We start from the raw sequence: 26947 nt of genomic DNA, 5'->3' as shown, positions 1-26947 counted from the left end.
TAATTACTTCCTCCCTTCCCAATTAAATGCAACAAATCCACTTTTACGCATGTCAAGACATGATTTTGACCACAAATATCAATAATTACATATAAGTAAAAACTACATTTTATGAAAGTACGTCACAATACGAATCTAACAAGATCCCACTTGACTATATTTTTCATTATGCATAAATCACAAATCTTAGTCAAAGTGAAAAGTGTGAATAGTGAAAAAGTTAATTTATTGCATTTAATTTGGAACGGAGGAAGTATGTCGCTTGTCGGCGTTGGCCGTCGGTGTAACAACCCCCGTCCTAGCTTATGTTAAATATTAATTAAAAACTATACTTTCTAGCAATCGTGGAAGCAAAAGCATAATCAAACGTTACGGAGGTTGTCACCTGCTGGAGTCAACCCATTAATATGGCTGGATTGACTCTACGAGCTACACTTAAATTAAACATTCATCTCACATGAAAATTAGTTTAGTTATTACAAACCAAAATAAGATTGTAATCGTAAGTTTAAACAGTATTCATAAACAGAAGTAAATCGCAAAAGGTGATCATGTTCAAGCTTGCATCTGCTATGATAGTTGGGACATGACTTCATATTCGCTCTCCCCTCGGACTACCTTAGCTTGCTATTTCCTGCACAAAAATCTGCCCCCACCAGGATAGGTTCATAGAACAAAAATCAGCTTACGCTGGTACACATATCAATCTAAAGCTAATTATGGTGGCTGAGAATAAAAGGTATTCACAATCCAATTTACTTTGCAAAATACATGTTTCGGAAACACCATCTCATCATGAATTTACACAATTCAATGTTTAAAAGATAATCACAAATTTCTCAATACACACACAAAGTCAAAACGGTTTTCTAGTTATGCGTAAGAAGAAGAGTTCACACATTGAGGTGCACCTAAATGCAAACCTCCACACAATTCGGAGTTAAACTCCTACTTTTTACTCGCTTGCAAGCTTTTATAGGACATGTCCTCACACATATACACACATTCCTCTTCTATACGCAAAAAAAAAAAGTCCAAAACCATTTATCACAATTTCGAAACAAGTCACCAATGTCATGTGATTGAAAGAAAACTATTTGTTACTTCAATAGGAATGAATGAAGGTGATTATGACAATAGCTAAATGATAATTTGAGGTGCAACAAGACTTAGCAAAATCAAAACTTGGTCGTACAATCCATCTAGTAAAGAACTTGAGTTATCTTAAATAAAAGGATGTTTTTAGCTTCCGGAAACAAAGATGTACTTAGCTTGAATTCCAATTTGAACATTAAAATTAATAATAGGAGTTCTTCAACCTTAAACCTACTGAAAATTTCATCAATTGTAAAGGAAATTATTTATCCAAATTCTCAAACGAAACTAACATACATTTGTTTCTAAAACTGCGGTTTTTAAGGTGTAATACTCGTACTTTAGTGTGTCATTGAATAAGAGAAAACCTTTAAACAAGTTTCAATACCAAAATACAGTAGCTTAGTGATAAGAACCTTGGGTATACTTCCTCAAAACTTCAACTTATCATTTACTAAACATAATCTTATAAAAACATTGAAAATTAAGGTAGTTTAGTCACCTTTTTATTGTAAAAATCAACTATCAAATAAGATGTACTTTTTTTAGTCATGAATACCTACACATGCAACCTCTTAATCATCACTTAACCTACTGTTTCATCAACCAACATCATCCCAAAATACTTCAAATTTCAATCCCACACAAAATTTCATGAAAAACATCAAAATCACATAACTAGTTCTAGTGTAGTGAAAGAACATAATTTTCCACTTGATTTATTAACATGCAATGATTAATCCTTATCTAAGACTAATATACAGTAGATATTAATCACCTAAAACCAAGAAAATCATCCTTAAAATCGTTCTCAATGATTTTACCAAATTTTGTATAAACTAGGTTTCCAAATGGAGCTGTTTTATGTGTACCTTCACTTCTAACAGCAATAATCCGACTTCTCCTTCTCCTTTGGACGAGATTTTTACTTCTTTGGAATCCTTAAACACCTATTTATATCCACACAAAAATTCATAATGATTGTCTTAAGGAAAGTACTTCAATTTACCCAAATAAATCAACATACCTACTGTTTTTCTGGTTGAAGAAGATGGTTCTTTTTCTTGAACTTCTTGGCCACGAAATGGTGATCTTTTTGCTTCCCAATATGCTCCTATATGTAGTGAATGATAATCAGGCTTTGCATGCATAGGTTAAGAGGCAAAAATCCAAGAAACGAAGCTGAGAACCACCTCTGGTTCTTACCGCCAGAACTGGCGAGTGGGAAGAGGGAGAGAGAAAGGTTTTGGGCAGAGGAAATTTGTTTGTGTTTGGTGATGAAACTTATGTAGGATGTGAGGGTATATGTGAGGAAGGTATGGGTGTATTACTTCAGACTTGTTAGACCCATTTGGTTTGATTAATGTGGTTCCATTCCACTTGGTGTATTTCTGAATTTTCCAGCTCTTCTCATTTGTCTTAATATGACTCCAAATCTTATAATATACCATATGTTAGTGTTCTAAGACCCACAATTGCTCTTATTATACTCTAACATCCTCAACATAAAATTTACTTGATATACCTAACCTCATACCCTAAATGAAATTCTAAAGTCCATTCTATTAAGCGTAACCGTTAATTTGCTTAATAGTTGAACATAATTTCTATCTTCCAATAGCCCTCAATTTCCACAACTCAACTTCTTAAAATAATATATCGATCCTAAGTGTTTACACATAACTTGATAATATTATTATCTTTATATAATTCCTTCTAAGCACTAATTACACACAAGCATAAATTATTTTTACACACAACTTATCATACGTATTACCTACGTACGACCACATTTAAATTTCACGATTTAAGTTATTTAATCATATACTAATCTTTTATTATTTACCGACTGTTGCAGTCGGCGTCATATAAAATATGGTCATAACATATGACCTAATGGTTTTAGTAATATATCCCTTTAATTTTGGATGTCCTATAACCTCTAATACTTCAATGGAACACGTACAAGAGGAGGGGGGGGGGGTGAATTGTACTTTGTAACTTTTGGCAAAGTTTCTTGCGGAATTATAAAACTATAAAGGAACCGTGATATGAGAGGCAGAGAAATATAAAATTGAGGAAACTTCTTAACACTAATCAAGAAGAGAAAACCTCAAAAACTTTATTATTGCAGTGACTCTATTACAATAACATTCTACAACTCGAGTTCCTCTCTAACTCAAGTTCCCACAGTATTCCCCTATGATTATTGGAGCTCTCCTCTCTCTTGCTTCTACTCCGAAGCCTCTACTCACTGACTTAACTCTAAGTCGTTACAAGAGTCACTCAACCCTTGTTCTCCAAAATACAACTCAAATTTTGTGAAAACACTAGTAATTATGTTGAACTCAAGTACTTAAGGAACTTTGGAACTTTTATTGAATGCAACTGACTTTTGTGAAAACTCTTGAGATATAAACGTAGACAAATATCTTTTCAGTTGGTAGATTGCAATGAGGAAGACTTCTCTTTATATAATGAAGTCTTCTCATGCCAGTTCCACTTATTCCTCCATTAAGTGTGAAGCAGTAACCCACGTAGAATTATTTTCCCAAGTGGAATTATTTTCCCACGTAAAATTAAAACCACTGTTGCATTAATTAAATTCCATGTAGTTCCTTAGTATTAAGCAACATAAGTTACTTACATAAGTCATAAGACATACTCTTGAACTTAGACTTCATGTCATCCCTTTAAATCTTCAACTCTGAAGATCCATATGTCCCATCTAGGAACAACAGATAGTTCCTTAAAGGAACTGTAAAACACGAATGCATCTGTCAAGGAACAACAAGTAGTTCCTTGAGGAACTGTGAAACACAAATGCATCTGGAAAGGAACAACAAACAGTTCCTTGAGGATCTGTTAAATACAAATGCATCTGGCAAGGAACAACAGACAACTTCTTGAGGAACTGTGAAACAAGAATGCGTCCAGCTCAGGAACAACAGACAATTCCTTGAGGAACTGTTGAACAAGCAGAACTGTAATCATGAATCATCGCTTAGGAACTTCGTTCTTCTCTTGGAGTTCCAACTCAGGAACTTCACTTATTATCTTTATAAAGCACCATTATTAATCAATGAACCTTGCACACATAAAACTTATAAACCTTGTTAATTATTACTTTAGTTTGTCATCATCAAAACCCATAGCGGCTCAACAACCTCCTAGAAACGACTCTTGGCTCTTGCAAGAGAGATCCTCCATTTCACCCTTACAAGTCGCAAGAGACTTTCTATTTGATCAAATTATATAATATTTTATTTTTCTTCAATATTAATTTTACATGCGATATAACTTTAATTAATGAAATTTATCTTCCATCTTAACAACAATAAAAAAATACCAAGAATGTCTTGACCTAGTGGTGAAGATTGAGGTGCTGAACAAATAGGTCATATATTTGAATTCCACTCACTCTCTCTCTCTCTTTTTTTTTTTTGACGGGTTCTACTCACTCTCTTTTGTACTGTATTCGTGACTCATATTGATAAAAAAAACATAAAACAAAATTACCATAAAAAGGGTAGGAATCAGGAATTTCTCCTACTATACCTTAAAAAAAACGAAATAAACAAGGTTTGGTTAGTGTCTTCGTGAAGTGTGGAATTGCAGGAGCTCTAATCAGCAATTCTCAACTGCAGTGAAGATGTCAGTAGAGATCAAACTCTCCCGATCAAATCGCATGTTTCGCCCTGATGTTATTTTCTTCTTCTAAATCCTTCCAATTTCTCTCTCATATCTCTCTCACTTTATAATTTATAATAATGCCATGAAATTTTCAGGAACTACTCGAAGGCAAAATCATCACAAAGCTCACATCTTCTATATCCCATTATGGTATTCGTCTCACTGTTAATGGATCAGTCAACCTTCAGGTTTTTCACCCTTTTTTTATCCTCTTTATTCTTTCTTTATTTCATTACTACTCAATTTTACACTCATTTACTAATTCTTTTTCTGGGTTTTATTGGGTTAATTTGATTTCACTAATTAAAGGTTCGAGGAGGGTCAGCTGGAGTTATTGAATCTGTTGTTGGTGTACTAAAGCCCATTACTATTGGGTAAGTTTTTTTTTTTATATAAAATGTTATAAATTGTTGATCTTTGGCTTTAATTTTGTTCAATTTTCATAGGTTATACATTGATCATATAGTATATCACTATATTTGGGTGATATTATTGAATTTTTCTCATTTTTTTAAATAATTCACTTGAGATTATTCTTTTATTCATCTGGGTACTTGTCAATTTATTTTAATTGACTAAATGCTTTTGAATACTTAAGGAATTAGTTTGTGCAGCATGTATTTGAATTGAAATGATGCTTTTGCTTTTGGAAACAGGAAGAAAAGTGTTGAAATTAGACCTTCTGGGAAGATAAGCTCAGGCATTACTGAGGTATACTATTATTTATGGTTTACTGAATCATTAAACAGTGACCAGCATTGCGAATGAGTCATATTTGAGTCATTACCATAGTAATCTTGATCTTCAGTCATTAGTTATTACATATGATATCAATTGCAAGTGATATGGTTAATTTGGTATGTGGATTATTACACCTGACTATCTCGAAAATGCTGAAGGTGAATCATGTGTGTTTGTGTCAGAAGAATAGGAAAATTTCCAACTATATGGTTCATTCTTGCAAGATTTACCATTATTCTGTTAATGACGGATCTTTATTGGCTTGGCTTTGAGCTTGAATTATTACTGAGATTTGGCCCTACAGAACTACTAAAAATGTTCGCCAATTTTTTTTGATATGAAATGTTAAAACTTGAAGCAATTGAGTTGATTCTTATGTAATTTACTTTTCTTGGCTAAACTTAGCTACTAACCTAAAACTTGGAGAGCTGAGAAATGAACTCTGCATAACTCACTAATTATGTTTAACTTGTCCTGTCAGCAAAAGGACAACTTCATGAACGCAGTATTGGGTAATATCGGTGTCTAGTTCTATATTATTTATACATTCATGTTCGTTTCAGGAAAAAATATGCCTTTTTCTCCTCTAGATATGCTGTATGTCTCTATTCTAGTTCTTTTTGATGTCTAGGATTCATTGTCTCATTGACGTGTTCAAAGAGTATGTAAAAGCTTATTAGGGAAAGGAGGGAGGGAGATGAGCCCCATTGCTATTTTGAAAGGAATGTCTCAAAGCTGCTAGAAAAATGGGTTGACTTTGCATCTTTGGATTTGAGAAAATGTCTCCTTTTTTGTTTGATGATCTAAAACTTGTAACCCTTTCTTCTCCATATCTCTTGCTCTTATATAGATATTGTTTTTTTGTAGAAGTCATCTGCTAGTTGTTTTATGCCTTCACATCATAATTATGTTGGGAAACAAACCTGTCTGGTTAGGGTGACGGCCTGTCGGGCTTAGCTGTATAGACTTGTAAACAAACTGCAATAATGCACCTTGTTTAATTCCATGAATAAATTTGCTTAACATTTTTCTTTTTGTTTCTGAAAATGAACAAGAGCTCACTACTTCAAAAAAATTGGGAGCTTTTGCAGCTCTTGGATCAGTTTTTCTGTTCAAAGCTTTTGCCTTCTGTATTGTTTATGGTCTTATGTGTTGTTTAGATTTGAGATAGCAAATCCATAATTACATTGCATTCCTAATAATATGTTAAAGCACTTAGCTGAACTGATAATTATCCTAAAAATGACAGATACCTTTTTCTTTGACTTTAAAACAACCAGGGGAGAGCAAATCAGAAAAATTTTACGAGACGTTCCATGGGGCAGATATAAGCATCCAGGCATGTCATTGCTGATCTTATCACCTGTGCCATTTATTTGTAGATTTATCATTAGTTCTTCTGATGTGACAATGAGCCTTCTAATTTAGTTTGTATACTCTTTCAGTATCTGCTAACTGTAGATGTAGTACGTGGTTACCTGCACAAGTCATTGTCAGCCACATTAGAGTTTATCATTGAAAGTGAAAAAGGTATTGTACCTTAGTTTTTGGTGTGGATACTTGAGCTCAAATTGGAGAAACAAAAAGTACTTATTAGCTACACAATAAACTTGACCATGTTCCTCATTCAGCGGAACTTCATGAGCTGCCTGTTTCGCCTGAGCTCGTGCTCTTCTATATCACGCAGGATACGCAGAAGCACCCATTGCTTTCTGAACTAAAATCAGGTATGCTCCTCATTCCCAATAGTCTCTTGTTTAAAATTGATAGTAGAGTGTCGCAATTGATTTCTAGAAAGAATCTTTATTTTTACTTTGCTTTTGCCTTTCATGCTATGAAATTTTGTAACGAACAACATAGGTGAATCTTTAGGATTAAGCACTGTTACTGAGGTCTACTTGAAACTTTTCTTCGAGAGACTTGTGCAGTTCTAATATGATGTCGATATCTTTGTTGCTTTCGAAAAACAATTTCCTTGCTATTGCATGGGTAAGGCTAATTACATCTTCCCCTCCTCAGTCCGCTGAGAGTGGAACCTCCATCGAAAGCATGCAGGGTAATGTAATGTTGAATTATTGTTGCTTTTGTATTTTTGTGCTCTGACTTTTGAAGCAGGTGCTTTGCTTCATATCATCATGTTTATATTTACGCATACATTTTTCTGATGGCCATGTTATTCATGTTTCACAGGTGGTTTCCGTGTAAGTGGCAGGATTCCAACTCAATGTTCATTGTCATGTGCCCTCAGAGGGGAGCTGACTGTAGAAGCATCGGCATTGCCAATCCAGTCCATTGATATCCACTTGTTACGTGTGGAATCTATTCTTGTTGGAGATAGGATTGTGTCAGAAACATCTTTGGTTCAAACTACTCAGGTTGATGTTTTGTACTCACCTTGTACATAAGTTGTTCTCTCAAATTGAATTAACTTCTTTGTCTCCTTTTAGTAGATAGCAGATGGAGATGTCTGTCGAGGCCTGACTCTACCCATATATGTCTTACTTCCACGACTTCTAACTTGTGCAACAGTCTTAGCTGGGTACGATCTTATATATCTTTGTTTAGTGTTGTGGAATTTTGCTTGAATATCACTTGTATCATGCTGTCTCTCTGTTAGATGCATATATCATTTTGTATAGTCCGTGTGGTGATCACATACTGAAGTACTTAACAGGTAAACAGATATGCTTCACATTATCTCAATTGATTGAGATAATGCCTGTCAGTATGAAATCTATGGTTGAGAATTCTTTAACTTTGAAAGTGTGTCTGTTGACATGTAAAGATAGGTCGGTAACTTCTATAGTTTTAGGTGTATTATCTTGTCTATAATCCTTAAGTGTAGCTTTAGTTAGTTGGTAGTCCCTTTGTTCCTTTTTGTTCTTCCGATAAGGTATGTGGTTAGTGTGATCCCTCAGGTGGCCATTTGGGTTAATTGGGGAAAATTAATGGCCGTAAAAGGAAATATTTCAAACAAGAATAATAAAAGAATAACTTTTAAGTACGTCAAGAAGGGTAATCGAATAGGAACAAATGGAGTATTATTTATTGTCATAATAGTTCGATTAAAATGCCTGTGGATAACCTTCAGGCTCATCTGTTACCAACTTACCAATATATCTGTACTGTTCAACATGGTCTGTAGGTGAGGTGAAATGTTTCAGTTTGTACATGAGGTTAGAATTAAATCTAGTGATGTCTAAATTGGGTACATGAAGATTGAGAGCTTGGTGTTACCTGAAGATATACTATTTTTACAGCAAAAAGAAGCTTTTAGTATAGTCTGAAAAAGCTGTAGTCTAGGACTAGTGCATTTTGGAATTCTAGCTTCAACATCTTGTAGGGTAGTTTCATTTCTTGCCTTGACTCAACTTCCATAGTTTCTGCATTAGCAGGTCCATATGGATAGTATATATGACCTTGTCATGTTTGCTCTCGGAACTACATATTTGCTGTTAAAGCTGTTCGACATGGTCACAGCAGCAGCCTATTACACTGTTATGCTCTTACGTGCTCTGAAGTTCTTTGCAGTGGTGAATTAGTTTGACTGCTGTTTTTGGCCATCGTTGTTTTCTAAGGTGTAAATTGACAATCTAGTCTGACGATGTTAGCACTTGAGACTTCAGAGTTCTTATGTAGCATGTAGTTTGATTGTACATTTAGTTACCATGAATCTGAGAATAATTGGTGCATTTGACAACACTTGCAGTTCATTCTCAATCGAGTTCAAGGTCTCCGTTGTCATCAGCTTTCAGTCAGAGCTTAGCAAACTGCAACCTAAATCTGATCCTAGAACACCAAGACTTTGGGTATGTTTTATCTCCATGCAAATTAACTTTAAACCTCTATATCTGTTTAAATATTATAGTTTTTCCTGTTTCCTCATTGTATTTAATCTGCAGCTTGCAATGGAAACATTGCCACTTGAACTAGTTCGAACCAGGTAAAGTCATTGAGGTTATGTAATGCCTTCATGAGTGACTTGGAACTCCACCTCTCTTTCCCTAAACGGAACGCTGTAGATAAGAAATCGGCAAACGCACAAGTTTCTCATTGATAGGTGCATTTTGGTCTAGGTTATCACTGTATTGCATCTAATGCAGGTTTACTTAAGGTTGAATTTTACTTTGTTTTTATGTAATGCAGGAAAGAATGATGGATATTTTTGAAGGGTTCTAATTAAAAATCATGTTGCGTTTGTATATCAATTATTGCATATTGTTGAAAAGTTTGTATAGTTTGTTGCCATCCGGTTTATTTATCTAACATTACGTTTCTAGTTGAGAATGAATTTTGGTAAAAGTTCTAGAGAAGGAAATAACATCTTAGTTAGTTTGAGTTGATCAAATGATTTTTGGTAAAAAGTTCACATGAAGTATCTCATTTGAAAAATTACATGTGATCAAATTATTTACTATGATTTTGAGCTTTAGAAAAAGGTGTGAACTAAGTATGAAAAGTTATGGTCAGATTTATATTTTATGCAACAAACAAGCTTTTTCCAAGTATTGAGCAAAATTATTTATGAGTTGATCACAAATGGCAGTACAAAGTATAAAATAGGGGAGGAAGATTTGAAACTGTGACCTATCGTTTTCAATACCTCAATCTTAACCACTATGCCAAGACATCCTTGGTATCACAAACATATTAGATCATTTACAACTCTCTAGATGTTTTGATATAACAATAATTGTAGTGGCGATTCTGGCCAATTATAGCTTTTTGGTAGTCCTTATTTTTTTGGGTTTTATTTTTCTTTTCCTGCTTTAGTTGGTTCTTGTGTTTTTAGTTTGCTAGATTAGTAATTGGTCTTAGATTATTGTGGCCTCAAGTAATTGCGGTTCTCTTGAGAAGATTTAGGAGCTTATTTATTTTCAGTGCTATTTGTCTTGCTCCGTGAAGGGTTTCAAGAAGTTGTTTTCAGTTGGGCCTGGGAAGATGGTGTGTTGCCGCGGCGGAGCATCTACTTGCGATTCTTTGTGCTCTATTTTTTTCAGTTGCCCGGTGGTGCTTTATTCAATCTATTTTGACATATCCTAGAAGAAAGAAAAATGTCCATGTAAGTTTGGAGAACCAGAGTCAAGTTCAAAATCACTTCTTTTGAGTTTTGATCATTGGGCTGTTAGACAAGATAAAGATTCGTGCTTGAAATCTCAAATATAATGTCTAAACTGAAAAAAAACAAATATAACATGTGAAGTTGTGAATAATACATATTCCTTATACATACTCACTTAAAAGATCATAACATTCACAAATAAATGTAATCATCTACAAAAATTTCATACTCATTTGAAATACCCATTTGCACAAAATGTACAAATTTGGTAATCAAATAATCATGCTTATTGAATAATAAAAGTACAAAACATTAGTCGGAAAATAATACTATTACAATTTAAAAAATGTCTAAACTAAAAAAAAAAAACAAATATAACAAAAGATATCTTGAGAAAATAGTGAAAAATAAAGAAAAAAAAAACTGATGGTAACCAAAAAAATCTTATTTTACATTATCAAAATTTTTGTACTTGGATCGGTTGACCTATCACCTTGTAAACAAGGAAAACATAAGAGAGCGAAAAAGAAGTAAATTGCGACTATAGCTACTTTACATACATCCTAAAGGTGATCTTGGATTGGGTTGAACTTTGATAAAAAAAGTGTCCCGTTTTATGCCAAAATTCTCACGCCAAAACACACTATTTTTAAATCAGACCAAGCGTACTTTTCGAATCGTTTCGAGCCATGCCAAAACTTAGCCCGATTTTTCGAATTTAAGAAAAATCATGCCAATCTAAACCGTAAGCCGAAAAATCATGCCCAAAACCTGTCGGCCCTGCCCATGTTGATCCCTTCTAAATTATTATAGGTTGGCAAATAGCGCATCAACAAGAGTTAACTTAGAGCCTTTTTTTTTTTTTTTGAATAGTAAAATTAATTCATTAATAAAAAGTCATACGACATCTACATAAGCAATCGAATCAAACAAATACATAAGTTGAATCAAACAAAAATTTCCTTCATAAAAACTACGATCGTCAAACAAATCTTGCAATGTGGAACATCTCCCGCTTATATCGCTGGACAATACAACCTTGTTGGAGAGACAATCTAACGATCCCTTGTAGTCGTGAGGATGATTTCCGTCGGATTTATCTGACCGTATTCGAAAAATTGATAACCTTTGTGATCCCGCATAATTCTTCACCAACAAAATAATTTCACGGCAATCCATTAGATCTAGTATCCCGGATTGTAACCTGTAGATATTCCCCCTCTAAAAGAGGAGAAAAACCCTGTCTTTCGAAGGAGGTCGAAAAACCTTGTCTTTCGAAGGAGATCGAAAAACCTTTTCTTACTAAGGAGATCGAAAACCCTGTCTTTCGAGGGAGAAATCGTTATTGGAAACCTAAAAACAAATAAAAAAAGCAAAGGTGGGGGGCTTTCCAACGGTAAAAACCGATGGAAGCCTCTTTAAAAATCAACAATGGAGGCTAGGGTTTTTGAAAGTAGAAAGGAGAGAGGGGAGAGAGAAAAAAAAAGGGTTGGTCTTTTGGCTAGTTAACTTAGAGCCTAGCGGAGCTCAAGTGGAAAGTATTTTCTAGTAGTGCAGATGGAAAAATTGAAGAGAGTAGTGAGCGAGATAGCTTATTCCCATGATTTCTCCAAACTCTCCCTACTTCATCGTTCCCTTGTCCCATTTCTCTCCTTTGCTTCTTCTATCTATAATCTCTCTCTTACTACCCGCCATTATCTTTACTTTCTGGGTATTTTTCGCAAGCACAGGTAACTTTTATGTCTTTTATAAATATAATGACTTCACTTTTCTTTTTGTAAATTTCTAATCCTCATTTATTTTCTCCAAATGATTGTGTTTTTTGCTTAATTTTGTTGTAAACTATGTTTGTAGATTGCCAGTGCCAGTTATCAGTGTTGGGAATTTGACTTGGGGTGGAAATGGAAAGACTCCCATGGTTGAATTTCTCTCATGCTGGTTTAATAATTCTGGGATTTCTCCTCTCATTCTTTCAAGGGTACTCTTTCTTTCTATTATTTTTCTCAGAATTTCATTTTTCAATTGAGATGAATTTACATTTCTGTAGTGAGATTAGTGAAAAATCATATGTATTAGTATAATGGTTCTCTAAATTTGATTTCTTGGAGCTTATGAATTGATGGACAATAGTGAAAGGAGAGAACTTTATGTCATTTACTGTATTAATATTGGGTGCAACTGTTTTTATCCGAATTCGTCTGAGTGGTTACCAATATGAAATTGAATTTTGATGATAACAGATTTGAGTAATGAGGATGTAGGAGGTTTTGTGTAATGGGTAGGCTTTTATTGAATGTAATGACATCTTCATTCATTTGATTAAGTTTTAAGTTTAACTCGAATATGGATGCCTCGTATACCGTTGGCATTGTTGTGATGGCTTGAGATTTGGCAGATGATACTTGATTACTTGTTGCATAACCTAGCTGTCTCTTTAGACTAGCAAATGTTGCATCTCTAGTTTGAAGTTTGATCAATAGGCACAAAGCGCCATCCTATAGAACGATTTATGCCTTCATGGTAGTAATTGACCAGAAAAATGTTAGCATTATGGGTGTAGTGAGTACTTCATCCATTCCAAATTAGGGGACACTTCTCCCAAAGACCGAAGTTTGTCAATTTTGCTTTCATTATGTCAAATATTATGTCCAGTAAAATACAAAGAGGCTGTAAAACATCTTTGAAGAGACCGCCCAGGCTCGACATAATAGGTTATGCTTTGTTGAATTTTAAATTATTTCTTTTTTTCTACGGAAATCAAGTCTTTTATCAGCTTACTGATTTGAATCTTGATCTGAGTTAACTATTTGCTGCATAAGTCGGCTGCTCCAGTCACTAATGCATGCATGGTAGACAAAAAATTGAAGGAGAATCTATTTCAACTTTACCAGACACTTAGGCAGTCTAATAAAACTAGCAGGATTTTATGTACCAGGGTTATGCTGGGGGGGACGAAGTGAAAATGCTTGAAAGGCATCTTATGGGAACATCTGTGAAGGTTGGCGTTGGTGCAAACAGGGCCGCAACTGCTTCTTGGTTTCTTGATAGATATGGCTATATAAATTCTTGCACCAATGCATTCTTTGAGAAACTCCTTTCCGTAAACAAAGTTGATACTGATGCTACTTCAGACAAAATTGGTGCTGCAATTCTTGATGATGGAATGCAGGTAATTGTTGTTAAAATTGTGCTGCTTTTCTCTTCTTTTTTTTTTTTTTTTTAAGAGGGATGGGGATGGGCGTGACGGGTGATGAGCACTAATTTGTAACTAAAGAGAGTATCTACATGGCAGACAGCATGTGCGCTTGGAACGTGACTTGGACGTTGTGATGGTAAATGGGTTGACGCCATGGGGAAACAATCAACTAATTCCCTTTGGACCTTTGAGGGAACCATTATCTGCCCTTGCAAGAGCAGATATTGTTGTGATCCACCATGCAGATTTGGTATGTCGAATTAACCTTACAATTGTATACTTAGCTGCTTGAGTACTTCCACAGTTCCACTATCAAAGTGTATCCGGAATACCAGTTGTCAGCATGTTTTTGCTCTTACCAGTTAATTTGATCATTAGATTGAACAATTATGCTTTAATATGGCAGGTTCCTGAGCCAATTCTTATGAATCTCAAACGAAGGATTCAAGACATTAAAGAATCTCTTCCTGTTTTCTTCAGTAGAATGGTTTCCTCACACTTCTTTACTGTTCACAATGTCGACACTAAGTTACCTTTATCAGCAGTCCATAGCAGGGTCGTACTATGTCTCTCTGCAATCGGCTCTCCAAATGGTTTTGTGAAGTGTGTTGAGAAGGTATCTTATCTTTTGCTGAAATTTCAGGTGTTCATTACATTGTGAACGAGCCTTGTGATATTTTTATCTCTGACATTCTTGTTGACTATGTTACTCAGACACGGATTGAGTGTCTATTCCGATAAGGGTGTTTAAGTGTCCGACTCGACGATTTTGTAGAAAAAAGTCAAGTTTTTAGTTTAAAATGAAGTATCCAAGTAAAGCGTCATGTCGGACACGACATGACACGATACCTCGTTTTTGAAGTAAATGAAGGTGTCGGATTAACACTGCTTGTGAATGACTTGCATTTCTATTCGACCACATGCTTTTCCTGTCTTCTGATTAGTACTGTATATTTTTTTGTTTCTTTACTGCTGTAGCTAGGGCCATTACATGTTGATCAGCTTCATTACAGTGATCATTACATGCTGCAGCCCACGGTACATTTTCTTTCATCTCAATACTCTGGAATTTGTTGCATTATATTGTAGTACCCTCTCTTGAGCATCGAGTTAAATTATATCTGTAGCCTTCAACTAAAACAGGATATTTGCTTGATGAGGAGGAAACTTGAAGAGCTCTGTCACAGTTTTGGTTCCCGACCTATTGTTGTCACAACAGAAAAGGTGGGTATATCTGTGATCTGTGGAATGTGCTGTAGATTTTGAGCAACATGAGAAACACCACTTCTCACTCTGGACTGTTTTATTATGTAGTTCTTGTAATGAATTTTGGTCGGTCTTACTAAAACTCCCTCTAGTCAGAAACAAGTGTTGTTTGGGCTCCTCTTCTTCAGTCAAAATATGTGTTATTTTACAATATTTACTGAGGTTTCTAATCTTAGCTTTATCTTATGATCAAAGAAAATAACCCTTGAATTCAGTCTTCTAGAAAAACAAATCAACTTTAATTAGGTAAATTTGCCCTGTCATTCCTGAACTTTTGGCCTGTAATGGTACATTTAATTCTGACCAGAGAGAGTGCTTAACCAAAACATAACTCCAAGACATACCACTTTTCATCGTTTCCTTGTGAGTTGGATACACATACCAACAATTTGATAAAACTTTCAACGTGAACGGATGGTCTTGTAAGAGAGCGCCTACTTTTAATTTAGAATTAGGCAATGGCCCAAGGCCAATATTCAGAAGAGAACAGTTCACTTTTCTGAGTAAAGTGACTGGTTTAATATATTAGCAATCTGTTAAATCCATTTAATAATCACATTCTTGAATCCTTTTAGTGATTAGTTTAATCTATTCAGTAAAACGTTCGGATTTTTTATTTTAAATTTTGTTGTAGTTCAAAATTCAAAGTTAAACAAAGGAAGGAGAAGAGGAGCGACAACTAGGTTGGTGTGATATGTTTAGGGATAGTGTTGGGTCAAAATGGGGTGGAATGAGCTTTTGAAAAAAATGTAGGCTTGCGTTTGTTTAATTTTATATTATAATCAGATTGCGTATTGTAATAATTTGTGAAACGTGAATATCTCCACAAGTATCCTTTCAGTTTATCAGTTGTGTCGGAAACAGTGAGAACGAGAATTTTTTTTACCGATTGTACATTTTATTGGGAGTCTTGGCACGTCATTGCATCCTGTAACTAAGCTTTTTCTCTTTTGTGTTGCATTAGAAATGGAAATATAGCCATCCGCACTCTTCTGATCTGATTTAGCTGTTTTTATGGCACCTAAACAGGACTATGATCGGGATCGTGAAATTCTATCGCAATTGTGCCCTTTTGACGTTCTTGTACTCTGCTCTCAGCTACAAATTGTCCCTCATAATGGAAGCTCAGAGAAAAGATTCAAGGAGCTGTTAAAGCAACTCTTAGATTCAAGATCAAGGTGACATTAAAGAAGTACGCAACCATGAACTTTCAATTTCTTAAAATTGTAGGCTTGTAGTTGTAGGGGAGATCTGTTACCTTTCTAAGGAGGTGTTTTTATTTTTTTGATGTTCTACAATACATCAATATGAAACAGTCGTCTTAGATTTACAATTAAGAAACTATAAGTTTTGAACAAGAACAAGAACAAGAACAAGAACAAAAACTCGGCGAAAAATCGAAAATTACCTATTGAAATTCAAAGGGGAGGAAATTAGACCTGAAGAAATAAACAGCATTTAGTTGAACGGAAATAACTTAAATACTCTCGAATTATTAATTGACTTTATGTTGTCAAAGATGGTGCAGTTTAATATGACTTTTAGGGTAATAGTATGACTTTCTAAGTATTTTAAGGTATAATGATAAAAATTAATGCACAATGTTGATATAATTTGACCATGTACCTCAAATGTGGTGTATATATTAGGGACCAAGGGAACAACATTGCTTTTTTTCAATGGCTTTGATGGTAAGAGAGACGTTCATAATATTTTTTTTTGTACAAAAGATAACTAAAAGAGGAAATTCAAAAAAGAAAACTTGCATGATCCTGTCCACATTTTAAAGTACTTAACGCATCATTTGATATTTATTTTTTTGATTCGGTAATTAACTGGTCAAGTAGGCTCAGCCCTTATGAGTTAGGGGGTAACAAGGGGATCCTAACCCATAAGGAAACTTCTAGAGAAATTTGGGGGTTAATGAGAGTCGAACTCCCGACCATAAGGTTGGGAGGTGGGAGCTCCAACCATTGGGCTCCCACGTGATTCTCACACGACGTTTTATATGAGGGATAGGAATTACGAGTGTAACTCTCTTCTCTCTTCCCTTCTTCCTACCCGTTGGCCGTTAGTGTAAAATTGCACATTTCTTCCTTTTCTAATCCCTCCCCCTCATACTACCCCTCCTAGGTAAGGAGATGTTTTATATCTATCGTTATCCCTCCTCTAATCACCATCCCTCTAAGCGAACACAACACGTCGTCTGTTGCTTCGCGCTATTCTCTATCCCTTTAAACAATCACGAATCATTCGATAAAGATTAAAATTACACAAATTACTCAAGTAAACAAAGTATGTAAAAATTCAATTTGCTCAAGTAAAAATGTTTTGTCAGACCCTCTAACAAGAAACTAATAAGACACATTAAAAGTTTTCATGTCTTGATTTATCTGGTAATTAACATTCAGACTGTCAAATATAAGAATTTGTGTAAATCTTGCTATCAATTACCTTGAGGGTTAGAGAGACATTAATATTTGATTATGCGAGAAAAAACACTATTCAAAAAGGATACAATGAAACCTTCATGGTATACTACATCACATGGTATGTTATCATGCTATAGGTTCTGCAGTCTTCTCATATCTTTCCCTCTTCCTTTCATCAAAATTAAATGCTTCAATACCATGCAATATATATCAATGTGGTGTTTGTAACGAACACCGGGAATTTAACTTCTTCAACCTAAACAAAGACAAAATCCGGCAAATGATCGGGGGCGAGGAACATGCGCCTCTTTCCATTACAGGACTTCCTGTCGAATACGCCTTCAAATGGTCCCTTTGATCCTCTTCAAAGTGTGTCTGTATCTTCTTTGCAGAAGATCTTCTCTCCGGATGACTGCTCGATTTCGTCGAGCTTTTTCTCTCCAAGTGCTTGCAAACTTCACCATCACACACAACTTCCTTATCTGATGCATTACTTTCTTGTTTGGACATAAAACCAAATATATTCAGGAATGCAGGCATGATTCAGATTGTATGTTCAGGTGAAATTTTTTTTGTTTGATGGTTTTTAGATTAGGGTAATAATTTCCCTTCTGTTGGGAGATTAATTACCCTGTTTGAATTATGACCATCAACCTGAGCACAAAGATTTTTTTCTCTTTATGTATTTTTTTTCTGTCTCCCTTAATTTAAGCATGGACTAGTTTTCTTTGTGGTTGTTCATTGCCTTTGAAGAAAGAGAGTATACATAATAAGCTTGACATTTCTCCACATTATTAGGAAAACATATAGATGTGAGTTGTTGTCCTTAAATTGGAGTAATTTGTCTATTGTAGTAGTTAAATTTACCACCTTCACAGTTCAGCAACCCAACCAAAAAATCCTCCAAAAAATCCTGTCCTTTTTTTTTTTGGGTGAACAACCAAGGTATCCACCACCGATAGCGGTGATTAATCCCCTCGCCTCGGGTGCTCCACTTAAGGGTAAAGGGCTGGTCAAGAATCTCTTTCCATTACCAAAGGTGGAAGAGCGAACCTCGACCAATTGGTTAAGGGACAAAGTGAGCAACCACTATGCCAAGACCACTTGGTTTAATCCTGTCTTTTTACTCTTGATATATCCTCTTATGTTACATTTTAGTGGTAATCAATAAATAAAATCTATGAAAAGTATAATGTTCATAAATTATGCCATTAGCCATAAGATCCATCATATATTAATATACATATACATCTTTGTGGTAGATTCATCATATTAAGTTATACTTTGTTGAATTATATAGCACATAACAAAACTACAAAGAGAATCCATATTAATTAAGATGTAACTATAAAAACTCCAATTACTTAAACAATCAAATTTTTTGTTAACTTCTCCAAACTAGTCAAAAAATGTGAGTTATAAAAGCACCTGAATATTTTCTCTATTAAATATAAGTGTACAATACGAATTACATTACTAAATATATTTACTCGATCAATATAAAATTACACATAAATTCATTTCCATTCCACTAATATATAATCTTCTCCCAGACGACCTACATATCCGACCTAAGAGTGAAAAGAAAGAAAAAAAAAACATCTACAATCTCAAGCTTTTCTAGTTGAAAGACAACCAAGTGAAAAAAGAAGACTCAACTTATCATCCTTCTTAGCCAAATATCTTCTATCACTCAATGTACAAACATCACCATTACATACATACTTTTTGGAGCTTGATGCTGGTTCAGAAAAACACCTAAACAGATTGAAGAATGAAGCCATTTTTCTTATTGGCTCTTTCTTTTTCTTTCTCTTTGTTTTGAGCCTAATTTTGTGATATCTTTTTTCATGTGAATGACATTCTTAAGATTTTATAGCATACACAACTTGACCATGTAATTATGTTGTTGTTTGTATGCATTAAACTAGTCAAATTTTTCACGTGGAAATTTAATTTTAGAGGTGGTAGTCAATTTATAATATGGCCCCACTTTAGCTGCCTTTTTTTTTATTTAATGATTTTTTTTAATTAATATTGTGTTTACATGAAGAGCCACGACAGCATGTTCGTAATCATCCATCAGTTCATACTTGTGGTATGTGGTTATGAGCGAGGTAGGTCTTAGGAATATGTATGCGTGATTTTTTCTTTTTAATTCGGCAATTTATTGGCCTAAGCAAGTTCAACCCTTATGAGCTAGAGGGTAAGAAGGGGATTCTAGTCTTTAAGGAAACTTTCAGAGACTGAAAACTGGAAATTTATACCCAGAAGCATAACTTCACACAAACACCCCAAATATGAGGTTAATGAGAGTCGGACTCCCGACCATGAGGTTGGGCTCCCATATGATTCTCAAATATATATGCGTGATGCATGGGTACGTTTAGTCTTTGGTACAAATTTATTGATTTTATGTTGAATATTATGCTTCAAAGTTTACTGAAATATTCTATGAAACTAGTCCATTTTGTTAATTGAAGGGGCGAAATTGCTAATTATTTTGAATAATAATCCTATCGTGACTTTTTGCAAGCTATCATTATCAGTAACGTAACGATGGATACAAATACATCATTTAGCGTTACGTGCATGATTTATTTATGTGCATGGCAACCCATATATTTAAATGTAGTCTAGTTTGAAATTTTGGATATGAAGTACTCTATAATTTGAAATAATAAATTCTTGTAAATTCAAGAGACACTTTACTTATAGATTAGTGAGTTACAATAACATGAGGGAACTATTATATGGGTGTTAGAGTTCATACAATACCTAAGTTTTTTTTTTTGAGGGGATCATACAATACCTAGGTTGAGGCCTGAATTAGTAATAGGTTGTAATGAGTTGTTTGGGATGTTGTTTCTGCTAAGAAATTGAGGGTGATCATAAGTGTTGATGTGTGCTGAGAAACTTGATATGGGCCCCAAGAAGGTACGCCTGAGCTCCGTTATCCGTACATCGGAATCCTGCTAAAGGTAAGGTTAGCCTACCCCGGGGGTGGTCCCGGGATCGCCCCTCCGACACTCAAGTCAGTAAATGATTGAGGTAGAGAGAGAAAGGGATCGATGTAGAGAGAGATGCTCTGGGTTTGGCAGCTTAGAGTTGCTTACCTTTGCCTGGTGAGACAACCCCTATTTGTAGAGGAGAGGAGCCCCAATAAATGAGGGTATTTTGGTCACCTCCAGCTGGTGGAGGGATGGCTTCCCTAGATGTAGGGGCATTTTAGTAACTTTGCCATAGGTGGGCTGGTCCAATAAATGGGCCCAAACAATTAGCCCCACGCCAAGCAATCGGAGTGAAAATCGCCATTTTGGTTCGGTTGATTGGCGGAATTTTCATGCCGGATCGCAGCGGAGGAAATCTTCTGGCGCTAGGATTAACCAAGCACCTTGGTCGAGCTGAGGGTGCTTTGAGGCTGGCCGAGCTGGTCCCTTGGCCGACCCGGGTGCTTTGAGGCTGGTCGAGGCCTGCTGGCCGACCCGGGTGCTTTGAGGCTGGCCGAGGTCTGCTGGTCGACCCGGGGGCTTCGAGGCTGGCCGAGGTCTGCTGGCCGAGCTGGTCCCTTGGCCGACCAGGTGCTGGCCGACCCGGGTGCTTTGAGGCCGAGCTCCCTTGGCCGAGCTCCCTTATCCGAGCTGGTCTCTTGGCCGAGCTCCCTTATCTGAGCTGGTCCTTTGGCCGAGCTCCCTTATCCGAGCTGGTCTCTTGGCCGAGCTCCCTTATCCGAGCTGGTCCTTTGGCCGAGCTCCCTTGTCCGAGCTGGTCTCTTGGCCGAGCTCCCTTATCCGAGCTGGTCCTTTGGCCGAGCTCCCTTATCCGAGCTCCCTTGGCCGAGCTCCCTTATCCGAGCTCCCTTGGCCGATCTCCCTTGGCCGAGCTGGTCCCTTGGCCGAGCTCCCTTCCCTTGGCCGAGCTGGTCCCTTGGCCTAGCCGAGTGGATGCATGGTCGAATGGCAGATCAGGTGCCTTTGGTCAAGAGGTCGACCCGGTGCCTTCGGGTGCCTTGATGAGGGGTTGACCGGGTGTGCCTAGACCGACCAGCTTCATAGTCCGACCAGGTGCCTAGACCGAGTGGCCGAGCAACTCTCGAGCTTTGCTGGCCGAGGAGGTGCTTAGGTTGAGTAGGTCTTTACGCGGATCGGAGGCCACTCGGATGGAGGAGCTAATAATGCGCCTCATGTTATCCGAGTGGGAGAACATGGAGTACCTTAGCTTGATTTTAGCTAAGTATAAGAGCGATTCGCCAAAGGAGAGGGGGCCTCCTAGTGGCCGAGCAGGTCTCCAATAGGCCGAGCGGGTCGGACGCCACTCGGATGAGGAGCTAATGAGCCCCATGCTGTCCGAGTGGTTGCCATGAGGTACTTAGCTTTAATTTGGCTAAGTATGAGAGCGATTCGCCAAAGGAGAGGGGGCCTCCTAGTGGCCGAGCAGGTCTCCAATAGCCGAGCGGGTCGGACGCCACTCGGATGAGGAGCTAATGAGCCCCATGCTGTCCGAGTGGTTGCCATGAGGTGCTTAGCTTTAATTTGGCTAAGTATGAGAGCGATTCGCCAAAGGAGAGAGGGTTACCTAGTGGCCGAGCGACTCGATTTGTTTGCACTTAATTATTTTCGCTAAGTGATAGGGTACTCCTGGCCTAGCCGAGGAGGTACCGCGAGATACACGCTCGACTCGGGAGGCTAATGAGCCCCATGTTTGGCCAAGGAGGTGAATTTGTTTGCACGATCGACTCGGAAGGCTAATGAGCCTCGTGTTTGGCCGAGGAGGTGACTTTGTTTACAGGCTATTGAGCCCCATGTTTGCCGAGGAGGTGAATTTGTTTGCACGCTCGACTCGGGAGGCTAATGAGCCCCATGTTTGTCCGAGGAGGTGAATTTGTTTGCACGCTCGACTCGGGAGGCTACTGAGCCCCATGTTTGTCCGAGGAGGTGAATTTGTTTGCACGCTCGACTCGGGAGGCTACTGAGCCCCATGTTTGTCCGAGGAGGTGAATTTGTTTGCACGCTCGACTCGGGAGGCTACTGAGCCCCATGTTTGCCGAGGAGGTGAATTTGTTTGCACGCTCGACTCGGGAGGCTAATGAGCCCTATGTTTGTCCGAGGAGGTGAATTTGTTTGCACGCTCGACTCGGGAGGCTAATGAGCCCCATGTTTGCCGAGGAGGTGAATTTGTTTGCACGCTCGACTCGGGAGGCTAATGAGCCTCGTGTTTGTCCGAGGAGGTGAATTTGTTTGCACGCTCGACTCGGGAGGCTAATGAGCCTCGTGTTTGTCCGAGGAGGTGAATTTGTTTGCACGCTCGACTCGGAAGGCTAATGAGCCTCGTGTTTGTCCGAGGTGAATTTGTTTGCACGCTCGACTCGGGAGGCTAATGAGCCCCATGTTTGTCCGAGGAGGTCTTGCGACGCTACTCGACTCTCGAGTAGGTCTAGTCGTTGACACTTAGCCGTTTTTCGACTAAGTTAGTTAGGACGCTCCTCTTATGACTGAGGAGGTGCCAGTGATGGAGCTTCTCGACTCGGGGAAGCTAGGGAGATCCATGCTTCCCGATGAGGTCTTCGCGACGCTACTCAGATCTCGAGTACGTCCAATTATTGATACTTAGCCGTTTTTCGACTAAGTGGGACGCTCCTTTTCTGACTGAGGAGGTGCCCATGATGGAGATTCTCGACTCGGGAAAGCTAGGGAGATCCATGCTTCCCGAGGACGTCTTCTGACGCTACTCCGATCCCGAGTAGGTCCAATTGCTGATACTTAGCCGTTTTTTTTGGCTAAATTAGTCGGGGGAGGTTTCCTGAGTGCCGTTGGAGAAGTTTTTATTCAGGAGATGACGAACATCATCGCACCTCCATCAATTATATTCATTTAACCAGCTGAGGCGTTCAAGTAATTAGCCCCACGCTGGATGATCGGATAGGGTAGCATCATTCCTTCCCAAGGCGATCGTCCAGCGGAAAACGAGAGATCCATGTTCCCGGGGACCCTGCTGGACCCGAGAGGGGGGGGGGGGAAACGCCCTGGTGGGGGTTAGGAAGCAACGCCCTCGAACTTTTGCAAAGTATAGTCTGCCGAGCAGCTCCCTTAACCGAGATTGTGCCTCGCTTCAATTCAGGTTCAATAATGGATGGCCGACCGGGTCCCTGTCCGAGCAGGTATCCGTGAATTACTTAGCCCAAATTTGGCTTTAAGTATAAGGGCGGCTTGACGAAGGAGAGAGGGTCTCCTATCAGCTGAGCGGGTCGATGCACTCGGATAAGGGCTTGAGCCACATTGTCCGATGGGCGCCAATTAAGTACTTAGCTTGAATTTGGCTAAGTATGAGTGACTCGCAAAGGAGAAGGGGTCTCCTACTGACCGAGCGGGTCTGGATATGGAGGATATGGGTCGATTTGAGCCTCACCACTTAGACATCATGAATGTTCCGGTATGTTGTACTTAGCCATTTTTGGCTATGTTAGTGAGATTTCCCCCTCCTGACTGAGGAGGTGTCATGGCGAAATTCTAGCCTTTTGAGCCTCCTTTTGCTCGCCTCTATTGAGTTGATAGTCTTAGTTTTGCTGGGCTGATCTGGGTGATGCAAGGCTTTTGATAGTGTGCCTTTGAAGCTGAGATAAATTTCTCATAAGTTGAGCAGGCATCTGAGGCCGAGTAGATGCCTCAGCTGAGCAGGCACCCAAGGATGAGCAAGTACCCAAGGATGAGTGGGTACATCGAAGGAGTAGGTATCGTTGATGAGTTGGTGTTTTTGATGAATAGGCCCCTCTGACTGAACAACATCATAAACTCGAGGGCGCCACTTCTTATTCCGGAGAGGTTTTGCGGTTCTGAGTCACATACCCCTCGTTCAGATCAGTCTTCATGGGTTGTGTCTTCAATACAACCTCTTCCGAGTGATAACAGGTTTTCCCCTTTGAGGGTTGACACGGTCCTTCCCTCTATTTAGGCCCTAGCCGGTTACGCTGACCATCTCAGGAAGGACAAATGATCTCCTCACGACGAGTGGAGACCATACACATCCGACTTTGTGGAGAGTTTGTTGAAGATGAGATGCAATCAAGGTGACGTTTGTTGAAGTTATGGGCATTGGGTCAGCTACTCATATCTGACCTGATGTTGCGGGATGACCGACTCCGTGTGGATTCTCCATTGGGGTGGAATCCTCATCATTCGGACAGAGGGTAGCACCATAGGTGCATATGGGATGCTTGAGCTCTCTAGGAACGGTTGGCTTGGGAGCATGTCTTCATGGTTGGGGCCATTGCTGAGCAGCAATGAGGTGAGTTTTGCTGAGTAGCAACAAGGTGAATCTTGCTGAGTGGTGGCGAAGTAACTTCTTGTACTTTCCCCACAGACGGCGCCAAACTGTTTCTGCTAAGAAATTGAGGGTGATCATAAGTGTGATGTGTGCTGAGAAACTTGATATGGCCCCAAGAAGGTACGCTGAGCTCCGTTATCCGTACATCGGAATCCTGCAAAAGGTAAGGTTAGCCTACCCCGGGGTGGTCCCGGGATCGCCCCTCCGACGCTCAAGTCAGTAAATGATTGAGGTAGAGAGAGAAAGGGATCAATGTAGAGAGAGATGCTCTGGGTTTGGCAGCTTAGAGTTGCTTACCTTTGCCTGGCGAGACAACCCCTATTTGTAGAGGAAAGGAGCCCCAATAAATGAGGGTATTTTGGTCACCTCCAGCTAGTGGAGGGATGACTTCCCTAGATGTAGGGGCATTTTAGTAACTTTGCCATAGGTGGGCTGGTCCAAGAAATGGGGCCAAACAGATGTCAAAGTGGAAAAAAGTTGAGTTGAAATATCAGGTGGTTTATATTCTTGCTCTTCCCTTCATTTTTTTATTGTTTTTATTTGAAATTTTCTTATAAGAGGAAATTGATCAAAGTAGGAAGAGCTTTCAAAAAAAGGAAAGAATATCGAACCTATTGAAAGGTTTATCTCGTATAAACATTTTGTCTATAGTACTAATTTTTCAAACTGTACTTTGAATTACTCATATCTTTTGATGGTGGTCCATCTTTAATAAGGGTTTGAAATGGGGGTAATTTTACAACCGAATGTAATCAACACATTGCGGATATGACTCAAGTCATGAGGCTTCTAGTTTCAATATGCTATGGACAATTTTATTCAAAAACAAATAGGAAAAATTGATTTAATCAATCTCAATTATGGATTCCCTGACAAAAACAGTTTCAATTATCTTTTTTTATTGTTCAGTCCCAATTTCGAAGGTTATTTAATAATAGCAGTCCCAACAGGTTGGAAACTTGCTGCATCAGGTAAACTTTGCCCAAAAAATTCTTTTTTTTTTCTTCTTCCTCCTTTTTTTTTTCTTCTTCCTCCTCTTTCCTCTCTCCTTCCTTCAATGCTCCCTCCTCCTCTCCCCTGCCACCCAAACCCCCCTTCCCTTCCACCACACTACCCCCTTCACCCCCTTCCCCTAATTGTCACCTCTCCCGCACCACCCTCTCCCCTGTTCCCAAAACTCCTTTACCTCCCCACAACCATCTCCCCCCATCCCCAAAACCTTGTTCCCTCTCCCTCCACCCATACCCTTGCCCCCAAAACAACTCCCTAGCCCAGCCACCCCCTCCTCCGCCACAAAACTCCCTCCCCATGTCCCACGACCACCTCCTCCACCCTCGAGATCACCCCCGAAGCATCTTCCCCACTCCCGAGATCACCCTCAAAACACCTTCCTCACTCCCGAAACACCTTCACCACCTTCAAAATCACCTCCCGAAAACCCAGAAGAGAAGGCAAGAGCGAAGGAGGGAGGATGCGAGAGGATTGGGGTTGGGGGTTGTTGGAGGGTGAGCGGCGGTAGCAGTAGGGGGTACTTTCTAGGGTTGTGGGGGTAGGGGTTGGGAAAAGGTTGTGCGGGGGGGGGGGGTGGGCTGGGATAGGGGCAACGGGTGGGATGGGAGGGTGAGGGTAGGCTTGGGGTGGACTAGGCAGGTGGTGGGGCTGGGATAGGGGGCTGCAAGTGGTGGCTGGATGGTGGTGGGGTGGCAAGGGAAGGGGAAGAAGGAGGAAGGACAGAGAAAGTCTGAAAGAAAAGCTAGAAGAAACAGGTGATAATAAAAAAATGGGAAAAAAGGATTAATTTGTTATTTTTTACCGGTTTAGTAAGTCATCAGTCCAATCGGACCACCTGTGTAAAGAAATGGTTAAAGTTGGGATTGAACAATTAAAATGGAGAATTGAGACTGTTTTTGTCAAGACGTCCATAGTTGAAATTGATTAAATCAATTCTTTCAAACAAGTATGTTATGCACAATTGGACGAATATGATCTTATTCACCCATAACTAATTATTTCAAATTTGTAATTGGGCTGGACTTATCACTTATAGTCCATCTATGAAATATCATCCACTATAAACAATATTCAATCATTACTTATTAATAGACTTTCTTCTCCTTCTCTTTCTGCAGCAGAATAAATCTT

General features: G+C 38.5%; 2 protein-coding genes and 1 long non-coding RNA gene across 7 annotated transcripts; 2 read left to right on the top strand and 1 right to left on the bottom strand.

Annotated features, from left to right (window-relative positions):
* Positions 1-489: 489 nt before the first annotated feature.
* On the bottom strand, positions 490-2465 carry LOC125496305 (uncharacterized). Its single transcript, XR_007272983.2, has 3 exons — positions 2123-2465; positions 1968-2045; positions 490-646 (listed from the first exon to the last, which is right to left on the bottom strand). It is a non-coding gene; the product is annotated as an uncharacterized LOC125496305 (long non-coding RNA).
* Positions 2466-4638: 2173 nt separating this feature from the next.
* LOC104883392 (uncharacterized) lies at positions 4639-9737 on the top strand. 2 transcript variants are annotated; one of them, XM_010667915.3, is made up of 11 exons: positions 4640-4798; positions 4884-4976; positions 5098-5162; positions 5445-5499; positions 6779-6868; positions 6975-7059; positions 7161-7256; positions 7720-7904; positions 7980-8068; positions 9239-9338; positions 9432-9737. In XM_010667915.3, exons 1-11 carry the CDS (start codon positions 4748-4750, stop codon positions 9474-9476), a joined length of 954 nt encoding a protein of 317 aa, XP_010666217.1. In that variant the 5' UTR covers positions 4640-4747; the 3' UTR covers positions 9477-9737. The 2 variants fall into 2 exon arrangements, with proteins under 2 accessions (XP_048498563.1, XP_010666217.1); XM_048642606.2 differs by lacking the exon at positions 6779-6868 and having other exon boundaries at positions 4639-4798.
* A 2318-nt stretch (positions 9738-12055) lies between these two features.
* On the top strand, positions 12056-19169 carry LOC104883391 (probable tetraacyldisaccharide 4'-kinase, mitochondrial). Of its 4 annotated transcripts, none has more exons than XR_788560.4 (8): positions 12057-12321; positions 12446-12569; positions 13512-13760; positions 13888-14037; positions 14194-14403; positions 14766-14825; positions 14915-15011; positions 16083-16221. XR_788560.4 is itself a non-coding variant. In XM_010667912.4 (8 exons), the coding sequence occupies exons 1-8, from the start codon at positions 12149-12151 to the stop codon at positions 16233-16235; spliced, it is 1200 nt and encodes a 399-aa protein (XP_010666214.1). In that variant the 5' UTR covers positions 12058-12148; the 3' UTR covers positions 16236-19169. The 4 variants fall into 4 exon arrangements, 3 of the variants coding, with proteins under 3 accessions (XP_048498562.1, XP_010666214.1, XP_010666215.1); XM_010667912.4 differs by having other exon boundaries at positions 12058-12321; positions 14931-15011; positions 16083-19169; XM_010667913.4 differs by having other exon boundaries at positions 12061-12321; positions 13527-13760; positions 14931-15011; positions 16083-19169.
* Positions 19170-26947: the final 7778 nt, after the last annotated feature.

Source organism: Beta vulgaris, chromosome 4 (genome assembly GCF_026745355.1).
Source record: "Beta vulgaris subsp. vulgaris cultivar EL10 chromosome 4, EL10.2, whole genome shotgun sequence".
Classification (NCBI taxonomy): Eukaryota; Viridiplantae; Streptophyta; class Magnoliopsida; order Caryophyllales; family Amaranthaceae; genus Beta; species Beta vulgaris.
This window is presented reverse-complemented; position numbering and strand designations above follow the sequence as displayed.